At 38.4% G+C, this 11,809-nt stretch overlaps 1 protein-coding gene across 2 annotated transcripts in view; it reads left to right on the forward strand.

The window, feature by feature from the left end:
* The window catches only part of tjap1 (tight junction associated protein 1 (peripheral)), a 54,345-nt gene extending 43,191 nt beyond the window's left edge, over positions 1–11,154 (forward strand). For both annotated transcript variants that reach the window (XM_027150282.2, XM_027150281.2), the window contains 3 exons: positions 1,648–1,755; positions 2,186–2,269; positions 4,465–11,154. In XM_027150282.2, the coding sequence (XP_027006083.1) occupies positions 1,648–1,755; positions 2,186–2,269; positions 4,465–5,910 (1,638 nt within the window). In that variant the 3' untranslated portion in view covers positions 5,911–11,154. The remainder of the gene's footprint in view (positions 1–1,647; positions 1,756–2,185; positions 2,270–4,464) is intronic.
* Positions 11,155–11,809: the final 655 nt, after the last annotated feature.

Below are 11,809 nucleotides of genomic sequence, written 5' to 3' on the forward strand. Positions count from 1 at the left end.
TTTTTTATTGTTCCACATAACCAACTGTAGCACCACTGCTAAATTTTATAATAAACATTGGAAACAGGCTTTTCTGGCACTTCGTATCACACTGCACTCATAAGCTAATAGTAGACAGAGTTGAATTTTAGGTACCAGTGTATCCATGTCCTGAACACACAAAATGTTTCGCATTGTAATTAAATGTAAATCACAGGAATTGTTCTCCATTACAGTCCTCTTTTAGTCTATTACTGGAAATACCCTGGGGCTCAGAAGCCAGTATTTAGAATGTCATATCCAGCCATCTAATCACATGCCCATTTAAATTACTGTGTGCAAAGCACAGACCTGCTTAGCTTTTCACTTCTGTGATGTTTTATGAAGCACTCAATTCTATTAAATTCACTGGCTCTGTCAGCGTTCTCAAAGAGTGCTGAGGGTCCATTATGCAGACACCAGATTATATACAGTCAGAATGCAGTTAATATGCTGCTAGTGAAAAAAATCAACACACACACAGTCTAATCTGAAAATATTGGAATGGCAAGACATTTAGTTCTAGATGGTGTTAAACAACTTAGAAAATGGCACCATTTGTTTGAACCCTATTTTATTTTTTTTTAAATGAAATGTGGGAACATAAGACTAATTGATGATTCTTCTTGCCCAGTTAGATTGGCTGTTTAAAAGTTTATTAACTACTGAATGTCTACTTTTAAGCCTTGGATTTCAACATAAATGCCAGAGAGCTGTCTGTGGAACAAGTTTGAAACTGAGAAAAGTGGGGGAAAAATCTGAGCATTGGGCATAGCCAATACAATTATTTGGAATATCATGAAAAAGACGATGCTGAGAGAGATATGAAGAAAAGCCCCCAAATAGCCAGTTACATCATCAACAACAAAGGTATCACAATTCAGTGTTCAAACAAAACTTCAAGAGCAAAAACATAGAGGCCATACCACAAGATACAAACCACTCATCAGCAGTAAGATACAGAAGGTCAGATTAGAATTTGCAAATATAAACGAGCCACAAAAATACTAAAGCCAAGCTTAATCTCTAATATACCACATGGAATTGCTTGATGAATTCATGTTAACATAGAGTAGAATCACAAAGGAACATTTCCAACATCTTGTGAAATCTGTGCCATGAAGAGTTGAGGCTGTTTTGAGAACAAAGGGGGTCCCTAATCAGTATTAGTGCAGTTTTCCTAAAAGAAAATGTTCACTAAGTGTATACTGCTCTCTTACTGCTTCTTTCAGCACTGTGCAGTGTGATTGCCAAGCTTGTTTAGCTGATATTGTGTCATTACTCTGACTTATCAAGGCAAATTCCAATATACCATTTACCAGTTTATTTATACATCAGCCTGCAATATTCATGTCATACACTTAAGCTGAATGGATCTCGCTTTCTCTGTCTGTCTGCCTGTCTAGATGTAAAGATTCAGCATTTTTTCTTATTTTTCTGTTCTGTTCATTCATGCTGATGCTGTCAGTAGAGATCTAAAGACTAAAGACGAAAGGAAGATTTTCATTTCATCGATAAGGAAATGACTGTCTGCCCTTATTTAAAACACTAGCTGAGGTTTTTGGCTGATCCATTGAGAGAACTGCTTAGAGGGCTACTTGTAATTTCTGCTCACTCTGTCTTTTGCAGCTCCGGAAAGTGGAAAGAGACAAGAAGACCATGGATCAAGAGATAGTGGAGCTCACAAACAAGCTTGTGGATGCTAAGAACACTATTGACAAGCTAGAGGAACTAAATGTATGACGTTTGTGTGTGTGTGTGTGTGTGTGTGTGTGTGTGTGTGTGTGTGTGTGTGTGTGTGTGTGTGACATAGTGGACACAGTATTTTCAATGTTGTAGAATTAAAATTGGTACTCACTGGAGCTGAAAATTGAAAGTTACATTAAGAGGTTCAGCACTAAGCTTTCATGCACTGCAGGTCTGTGTGCAGTCTTGAACAAGACTTTGACTGATAGTTCTATAGATAGAACCAGCAATCTCACATTGAGACATGCTTTTCTTTTCTATTGAGATATATACTTATTTTAGATACAGCTCGTCAAATCAGTATCCTATATTATTGCACGTTGCATAGGATACCCAGGATTGTAAGGAATGTCTGCTGAATACTTGTGCACAGATTAGTTGTACTGAAAATCATGATTTTCAACATGACTTTCTCTTTCAGGAACGTTATCGGCAGGACTGCAATTTGGCTGTGCAGTTGTTAAAGTGCAACAAGTCCCATTTCAGGAACCACAAGTTTGCAGATGTAAGTGTTGGCATTGTGTATCTATCTGTCTTTGTGAAGACCTTTCAGCATCACATGTTTTAATCTCCATAGTGATGCACAGTGCAAGGAGTGTGAGGCCATGTAATTAAAGGTTTCTTTTCTTTGATAAAAATGGAAATGGGTGGATTTCTGACTGTACAAAGCATTAGGCAAAACAGTGGCAATATAAAGGGGACTATGTTAAAGAGACTATTATCAGTTATTTAATCATTTGTCATACTGTGCCAGATTTACCCCTATGCTGGTTAGTGGCAATTAAAATTGATAATAAATGAAAGCTGTTTAGGTGAGCCTGCACCTTCTTTACCCTTAGATAAATATCCTTGGCTGACAGGAGTGGAACCTGATGTGGACTTTTACTCTTGTAGCTGATCTACCTCAAGGTTCTGATGTGCTGTGTTCACCTAGATGCTTTTCAGTTCACCACAGCTGTAAATATTGGTTACCATAGTTTACCATTGCCTTCGCCTTCAGATTAAAGGTGCTTCTTCTAACAGAACTGTTGCTCTTTGCGCCTTCCATCCCATACTCAACCACTTTGTGTAAAACTCTGTAAAGTATGTTGAAATCCCGGGAGGTCAAGTGATGCTTTCCTTGATGATCAAAATAAGGATTGCATCTTAAAATCATGTTTTCATTACATATTTTGTTACAGCTCTGTGGTTCTAACAGACACAATGGGCTATGAGCTGTGTGCATCGAAGAGAATTCAGCAGTGCACTCATAATGGTGCATAAATGCCACTCATGAGCTCTCTTCCGAGCTAAAAATGACATGACTTTTAAGGGTAAATCCTTCTCTCGTTAGCAGTAATGTACCTCCAGTGGAATTTCATACTCTGTTATTCATAAAATGCATAAACGTAATAATATTTAAGCTCATATAATGTGTGCAAAGTCTTAGTATAATGGTATGAACTGAGGGTAATTAACAGTGTGAGGTACAGAATGCTTGTGTAATTAATGAGCACTAGAAAAACAGCTAAATGTTTTGCCACTATTGTGGGTTGTGTTTACTTCTTTGGGAGGTTTTATAATGATGTGTTATACTTAGATGATGTAATACACATGCCATAAAGAATGCCTATTGTAAGCATTGGGTGCTGGGAAACCTTTTCCAAACAGCAGTCATTGGGAATGCATACAAAAAGCACTGTGCCACTGACTGTGGCGAATAAATGTAGAGTAAAACAGAATGCACATAATCGTGTGTGTGTATTTGGACATTAATCACTCTTCTGTTTGCTTGAGCATAAAGAAGGGCTCCAGGTTGCACTTTTGTATTTATTGGCAGCAGTCAGCCAATTTCACACCACTAAATACAATTGTAGAATGATATAATTTGAATAAGATTTAGTTATGGAGGCTTAAGTCTTAGTGTATCTTTTTGCCTCTTGTAGATTTCTATTCATGTATTTGAGCTAAGACTGTGCAATGGTATGATGCAGTGGTTCAGCCTAGTATCCAGAATATAAATTATTGTCTTGACTGGTTGGGTGGAATAGCAAACTTAGCTAAGTGAAGTACTGGGTTTATATTCAGAACAATTTTATTCGGGAGTCATGTTTTGAAGTGCTTTGTGGAATGCAGTGATCTTGTCTGCCCTCACATCTAAACCAGTTGTGGTGCACTTGCTGGACTCACAAGATTGATCCAGCATCAGCTGAGCTAAACTTTATGATCAGAGATATTCCCTTCCAGTGTTCCATGAATCAATAAGCCCCAGTTAGCCTCATCCAATTAGTAAGATAAATGTCCTCATTTTCTGCCCAAACTTTTTTTTTCTTTTTTTTTCTTTTTTTTGCTTCTTTACAGTTAAAATCTGGTTTCATTAGCCTCTATTCTATGTTAGAGACATTGGGGGTTTTTGAAAAAAAAAACCCTGAAATTGCCTTCACCTGGTTGAATGGTCGGTCTCTCATCAGCTTTTTCACATTTCTGGGAAGAAAATACATTTCAGTTACAGAAAAGGTGCCAGAATATTTTCCTCTAATTTTAAGATTCATTTACTGAAACAAAAAAGAAAGGAATCATGCTTATTTATGCACATACTGTGAATCTTTGTTAAATACCAATTCAAACACTTTCATTTTTAAAGCTGAAATGTTTTTTTGTCTGCAAGCAATTATATGATTTATAAAATATGAATTTGTCTTTTGCTGACTTGCTTTGTAGTTGCCATATGAACTGCAGGAGATGGTGAATAAGCACATGAAAAGCAGTCTGCCTGACAAGACTCAGAGCCCTCAAGGAGCCCATGGCCAAGACCCAGACACACTCAGTCTGACACCTGCTGATGTGGTGCCCACGTCTGTTATTGCACGGGTACTTGAGAAACCTGAACCCCTTGTTCTCAACTCTGCTCAGTCCAGCAGCAGTGGCCGCCCAGTGGCTGAGGATGTGTTTGTCCATGTGGATATGACTGGACCCCGAAATGAGAGTGCTGGCCGAGAGAATGGGGGTTCTGGTCAGACTAAGCTTAGTACCGGCACTGCATCTGAGCAGTCGCATCTTAATGGTATGTTCCAAAGTCCAGAAGGCCAGTCAGCTGACAGTGGGTCAGCACCATCCTTTGAGAAGTTAAACCCCTACCCTACACCTCCTCCCCCACATCCGCTCTATCCTGGCCGCAAAGTGATTGAGTTCTCTTCTGATGATAAGGTAAAGATCCCTAAGAACAGCCCACTGCCCAACTGTACATATGCCACACGCCAGGCGATATCTCTTAGCTTGGTACAAAATGAAGAGGAAGCTGGAGAACGGCAGCGTACTGTCCCCAACAGCCCTGCAGTGTCTGATGGAGGTTGGCGATCTGGAACCTCCTCATCTTCAGGTGGAGGGCATGTATCGTACCCCAGGACACCTCAGCAGAGTGATTTCACTGACCCTTTGTCTAGCCAGTCAAGTCCATTCAGCAGCCCGCCACAGCCACCGAGTGCCTTTGCCAGTTCAGGTAGCTCTGAGGAGGACTTGCTTACCAACTGGCAACGAATGTTTGTAGAAAAGATCGCACCAGCCTCAGAAGGGACCCTGGTTAATCGCACCTCCTTCAGCAGTGAGACTGTAAAGGAACTCCAGAAGAGTCGCAGCGGCAAGTCCGGTAGAGGAGCTTCAGACCGAGGTATCCTGCGTGGGGCCTACTCTGATGGAGAAGAGGGCTCCTCTACGCAAAGTTGGACAGCCAGCAGAGAGTCCAGCCTGGATACTGATACAAGCAGCATTGCAGACCTGCGCACAAAAAGGGGTGAGTATGGTGCTACCTTTTCTCAAGAGGAAAGTGAGCAACTGCTGATGGCTCTTGACAATGATGATGGTGCCAGTGGTGACACAATGGTCATGGCGGAGTCCAGCCCAGTCTCTTCCAAGCAGCAGGGGTTTTCTGAAGATGGTGGGTCTGTAGGCAGCCCAGCCGAAGAGCGAGACATCCTTCCACAGGACTTACCCATCATCAGCCCCAGGGTCCTTGCTGGCTTGGAGGATTACACAGAAAAGCCTCCTGCTCACCGTCACCATAGTGGCCCCAACCGACCTCAGAAGAGCCCCAAAAGGATGGGGGTCCATCACCTGCACAGGAAGGATAGTCTTACCAGGGCTCAAGAGCACGGAAACCTGCTGGACTGAGAAAGAGGCCTAGCCCCTTGCTCCTTATTTCACCTACAGTGCTCTTCTGCTTGTTAGCTCACAAGTCTTACCAGGCCACAAAAGGAAGCAGGAATCATATAGTGACTGATCAACTAATACCCAGGCTGCTTTCCTTTTATGGGTTATTACTGTAACACTTGAGCCACTTCTCAGAAGCAAGAAGTTCACTTAGTTATGGTATTTATATTACAGATTAAGGTGGTCATCATACCTTTAAAGAAGTCTGTACTTCAGTCATCCTTTAAGAATGTGAGAGCATGTAAGAAGTTAATTTTTCCATGCTCCAACATCTTCAGGACATCTTCAAGCTGTGGTGTAATTATGAGATGAATCAGGATATAGCCATATAGACACCTCTGTATTTGGCCAATGTAATGTAATGGGGGAGATCCAAATGAAATAGCACTGTAACTTGTTGCTGTAAGGTACTGAAATACCACAGAAACTGGAAGAAAGTCCCCTTTTCTGTTGCAGGGTTTCAGCGTGAGAGCTGTCTATCTTTAAAGATTAAAGAATGAGTTGGTGCTCTAGACTGAGATCCAGATACCGTTGTATGGTTTGGATTATGCAGGTTTCGTGAGATCCAGTGGATTTTAAACTTTCAGTGCCTAACCCTTTTTAATGACTAAAGTTTTCCCATCAACCTTTAAAAAGTATTGCTCCTTATGTCTACTTTCAGTTTATGTCAGAACTAAGAATTCCATCTCACTTCACAACTACCAAACTAACAAACACCAATTTTTATTGAGCTGCCAGAGTAATTTATGATCCAAAATAATTTTTTTTACTATGAAAGTTCCTGGTATGTGGCGAAGGTCCATAAGAGCATTTCTTGGTAACTCCCACTCACAATGAGAGTCTGTGGAATAGAATTGGATGTCTTGTATAACTACTAAATCTTTTAAATCTTAAACATTCTACTGATGTTTGTTTTTGAAATATAGTTAGACAAAATTTAGACCTAAATCTGAGCTTTGGTTATCTATCTTTCCCCTCTGAAGAATGTGTGGATTTGTTCAGCATTTATTTAATTTCATTTGTTTCTTCAGGATTCAGTATGAGCAAGAAAACATCACACGCTAGGATTCCAGTGAAAGCAAGATTGTTATTTATTGGTGTCCAATCACGTAGGTAGTCATCCGTTTTCATAGCTGTTGCCAACAGAGAAATTTTACTCACTACAATTTAATGTATTTTAAACAATACAAATGGCTGTCAGGATATTTAAAAATTTCTCAATGCCATTAAAAATGTCCATGCTATTTTTATCAAATGTAGGCCAAAGGAAATCTTCATTTCAAGCTCACCAACTGGTAAAATAACAGTATGTCACTTGATGTATGTTAAGGGCTCCTGATGGACGCATGCAACTGGTGCTATATCTTATTTTCCCCAAATGTTTGAGATATTTTCAAAGAAACTCTGAATCACTATTAAATTGTCACAACTTGGGTATTCTAAAATATTGACATCTTAGTATTAATCTAATCTTAGTAGTTCAGCATTTATTGATAAATATTGGCCTATGCTAGAACGTAAAAATACACAAAAGAGCCTTCTCCTCTTTACCTCCATACTAAATACGGCAGTCGACGCATCAATCTGGAACGACTGCCTTTGTCTATTAATTGGCACTCCATGGAACTGTCTGGGAGTTTATTACAGTGAAATAAAATCTATCAATATGTTTGAGTTAGTGGTCATTAAAGTTAGTATTTAATTAACATGATGTCAGTTGATTATTTATTTTTATAAATTCTTAAGAAACGTCATTTAAAAGTATACATTTGTCTGTTTTGGAGTGCGAACCATTCTGTAGCTGAGACCATTTCTTTGGAGTTACAGTGCACTACATGGGTCCTACAATGTCAGCATTACATGCCTTTATTTAGTTCATATACAGTCAGGTATATAAATATATAGGAAATTGACAAAGTTGTTATTTTAGCAATTTTTATTGTCTAAGACAATATATTGCAGTTGAATTGCAGTTACATTAGAAACATTAGCTGAAGGTTCTGACATAATTGCAGATTTAATTTGAGTCTATTTACATCCAAATCTGGTGAATGATGCAGGAATAAAAAAAAACTTGTATATGTCCTATAAGGGACCAGATTTAATTGGACTGTATTGGACTAGTAACACACCAGCTCCATAGCAACATGTTATATTTCCTCATCATTTCAATTAAAAGTAAGCAGGTAAAAAAATGATTTCAAGTGTAGTATTTGCATTTGATTTTCTTTTCTTCTCCATACTAACTTTCAGTATGAAAAGAATTGAAAGTTAGTTAGAACTGAACATGATCCAATGCACACCACCTCATCTTATGGCATGGACGTGTAGGGCTGAGGCTACTTGTAGAAGGTGCTGTAATTCCTACACTGTTCACCTGATTTAGATGCAAATTCCCTTTTATTAAAGCTGAACTTTATGTAATATCAGCTGCAATACACTGTGGTAGATAATTAAAAGAATACACACGAACTCTACCCCAACCAGCTAACAACAGTACTGTGTATACAGCATCAGTGCCATTCTTCCAGAATCTGAGTTATGTTTATGTACGTTGTATCCATCAGCAAGTTTTACGTATTTAAAGACGAATTTATATATTTAAGGCAGTGTATTAAATGTTAACTGGTGAACTGGTCAGAAGTCATCTCTGAAGTGTGGTGTTTCACAAGTAGATCCTGAGTTTGTCCACATTTTTCTTCTTGCAGTGTTGAACATTATAATCTCATTGTTAAACAAGACTCACACTGGTCATGCAGTACGGAAATCATATAAAGTGTCATATATGGTATACATTATATTGCACATGAACATGATTCATAACCATGTCATTGTAAGACATATCAGTTTTCTTAATGTGTATTTCTCTAGTGGTTTAAGTTCTATTGGAAGTGCCACCCAGTTCTGCGCTTCTTGAATGTGTCCCCTTCATGACCAGCCTGCATACAGAATATGTTCACATTCTGGTTTTCCTCGGCTTTACACTTTATTCCTAGTGTGGCCGATCAATCTCTCTTTTCCCCCCTCTGTATGTACCTCAAAGAGCCCATAATGAGTAGAACTATAACTAGCCCCTGTGCTGAATATTTGATGTCTTCTCATGTTTGAAAATAGCTTAGTGGTCCTGAAAGGAGCGGGAGAGACAAAGAACAGTCTGTCAGAGTCTTACACGTGAAAACGGACGTTCTTAAATATTTTAGGACCTCATCAGCGAATTAGACGAGTTCGTGCAAATACAAAAAAAAGAGCGAGAGAAAGAGAAGGACGGCGAAGATAAAGTGCACCTCTGTAATTCATGTGGTTAACACAAGATGAATGAAAGAACGAAGATGAATGTCTAATGCGCCGGGTATATAAATAGACTTTAATATATGATGTGTTAGAAGTGTAATGACTTGCTATCATTACTATAATTGAGTTTGTAATTGATTGACAGTTCCTTTCTTTGATCCACTGTGACCTCTTTGAAGGTGAGGGAAAGCAAAGTGTTGACAAAGTTGAGTAGGCTTTTATTTTTTCTTCAATCAAGCTTGCAGGCACATCTTAAACATGACGCCCACATTTACCCTCCCTTTAACCTTCAAGATATTATTTTCCATTAATAATTATTTCTTCCATTTATTCATGATTCTATTAACATCTACATTTTTATTTTTCGATTCGATATTGGACTAACTTTAGCCTGTTACTTTAGAAAAGGAAAATGTAGATACTTAGGGATGTGCCTTCAGTCTATTTTAATACTTGAATAGCTGTAAGAGCTGACGGACGGATATTCTTCTAATCGTTAGGAGAGAAGAAAAACATTTTACCGTGCAGTTAAACTTTCCTCCTGTTGTTGGCATTGCACGTGTTTTGGTTGAACAGACATCATACTGATACGTAAGATATGTAACAAAATTGTTAAATACACAGCAGCAGTTTTATTGAATGTCAGCTGAATATCCTTGGAGCCCAAATGCTACAGCATGTCACGCTGGCATTCTCAAGATCTACCTACTAGATTTCATTGGATTAAGGTGATCACAGTGGTAATGCATGTTTATATGAAACTGTCTAAAGATATTTACAAAGTAGAGCCTATTAGCTAAAGCAGTGAATGAAACGTATGTGAAAGCAGCACGAGAGCAGCGACTGGTGTAAACTGTACTGCGCCGTGTAATGGTTGTTACGAGAATGTGTCACTTCTGGTGTAAAACAGGCTTAATCTGAGGCGTACCTGATTAGTGTCCACTGAAGTGAAATGATTCATGCTAAATGTTCTTAGAAATATATTCGCTCTTATCCCACAGCCTTCATATCTAACCACATGCATGAAGGAAAGCAATGGTCCACTCACCTCCAACTTGAACAACACTATAGTGCTGTGCTCCGCATCAGAATATTGCCTGACACGGTTTTTCTTTTTCTTTTGTATACTTCTCACTGATGTCATTTGGACTTTAGGCATAATGAACGCCTGACTAGTGATTTTAGTATTCGAATACTGCTGCCTCAAATAGCTAACACAGTAATCGAATAACGATTCAAACAGCTGAACTTGACATTTACTGGATAATTTACAGTATTTCTTTTATTACTTTTGTTTTCCGGTTATGGTCACTTGACTTCTATGTTCCAAACGTGGCCTATTTTTTCTATTAGTGCTAGCTTGAAGCCGTGCTCTGTAAATATTCACATGTATTTGAAATACCAAAAGGGTGTCAATGCATCCAAAAACACCGTCACTCAAAAATAATGAAGAATCTATTTCATGTTAATGACTCAGGCACATTTCAAACACAACTTCTGTTTAGCTATGTGGTTTGTCACTGTAAAATCTGTCTGTCCACATGCTTGCTTATTTTTGGCGTGTATTCGTTTGGTGTGTACAAATCGTGCTTCCTCTTTCCTCGGTCTGACTGAAGAGAGATGGTGCTTCTGTCATTCATGTTAGTTCTTTTAAATGGGTTTTATTTGTTTCCCCATTACCCTCCTGTGCAATGTCTTCTTTATTTAAATGTTACTTGAGATTTGACTGTGTAAATATTTGTTAGTGAAGTAGCGACACCTTGTATGATTTTTTTTTCTTCCTGTAAAAAAATGACCTTAAAAAGGGAGAAAAATTCTACAAAAAAAAAGACTGTTATACTCAACTAATTTTATCTTCTTGATTTGTAAACTGATGTATATTTTAAAGCAAATAAACCTATTTTAAATCTAAAATTGTCTTGATTTTATCAAGATCTTGAACACCTGATACATGTGCAGATCTTCCTGGGGTAGAAATGTGACCAGAATATTACTATAATGCATTTGTTTAGCCAAAGACCTTTTTCTTTTCTTTCTTTTTTTTCTGACATTAATTATTCAAGTGCCAGTTTCTACATCCACATGTAGAGAAGCATTTATTAAGACTGGTAGACTTCTGAACAGTTTCTAATAGTTTTTGAGGTGAGGAATACAAAGGAGCTGATTAAAATTCTACATAGCTTCGTTCATTTACAACCCAGATTAAATTTCCATGACTCCAGCTCTGCTGCATCGCAAAGCTGTTCTCTTTCAACTAAGTGGTAGAACGGGGTCCTAATTAAGTTAACTTTCCATTTCAGCTGTCGATTCAAAGCCATCATGACTGATGAATGTGGCGAGTCTGAGCTTTTACGTGAAGCACCTACAGGAAAGAACAGTATCTTGCTAATCACGCTTAAAATCTCTCCACTGATATTATTGTTTATACTGTAGCTGCTGTATGATTCCTTGATTCCTTCAGCACATTTTGTCTGTTCAGTCTTTGGATTCAAGCTTTAATTTAAACTGAACTTAGAGTCTAATTGGTACTTCATCATTTTGAGTCCTTTTAACATGGGCCTCCTGTCAG

The sequence above is a fragment of the Tachysurus fulvidraco genome, chromosome 4 (genome assembly GCF_022655615.1).
Source record: "Tachysurus fulvidraco isolate hzauxx_2018 chromosome 4, HZAU_PFXX_2.0, whole genome shotgun sequence".
In the NCBI taxonomy this organism is placed as follows: Eukaryota; Metazoa; Chordata; class Actinopteri; order Siluriformes; family Bagridae; genus Tachysurus; species Tachysurus fulvidraco.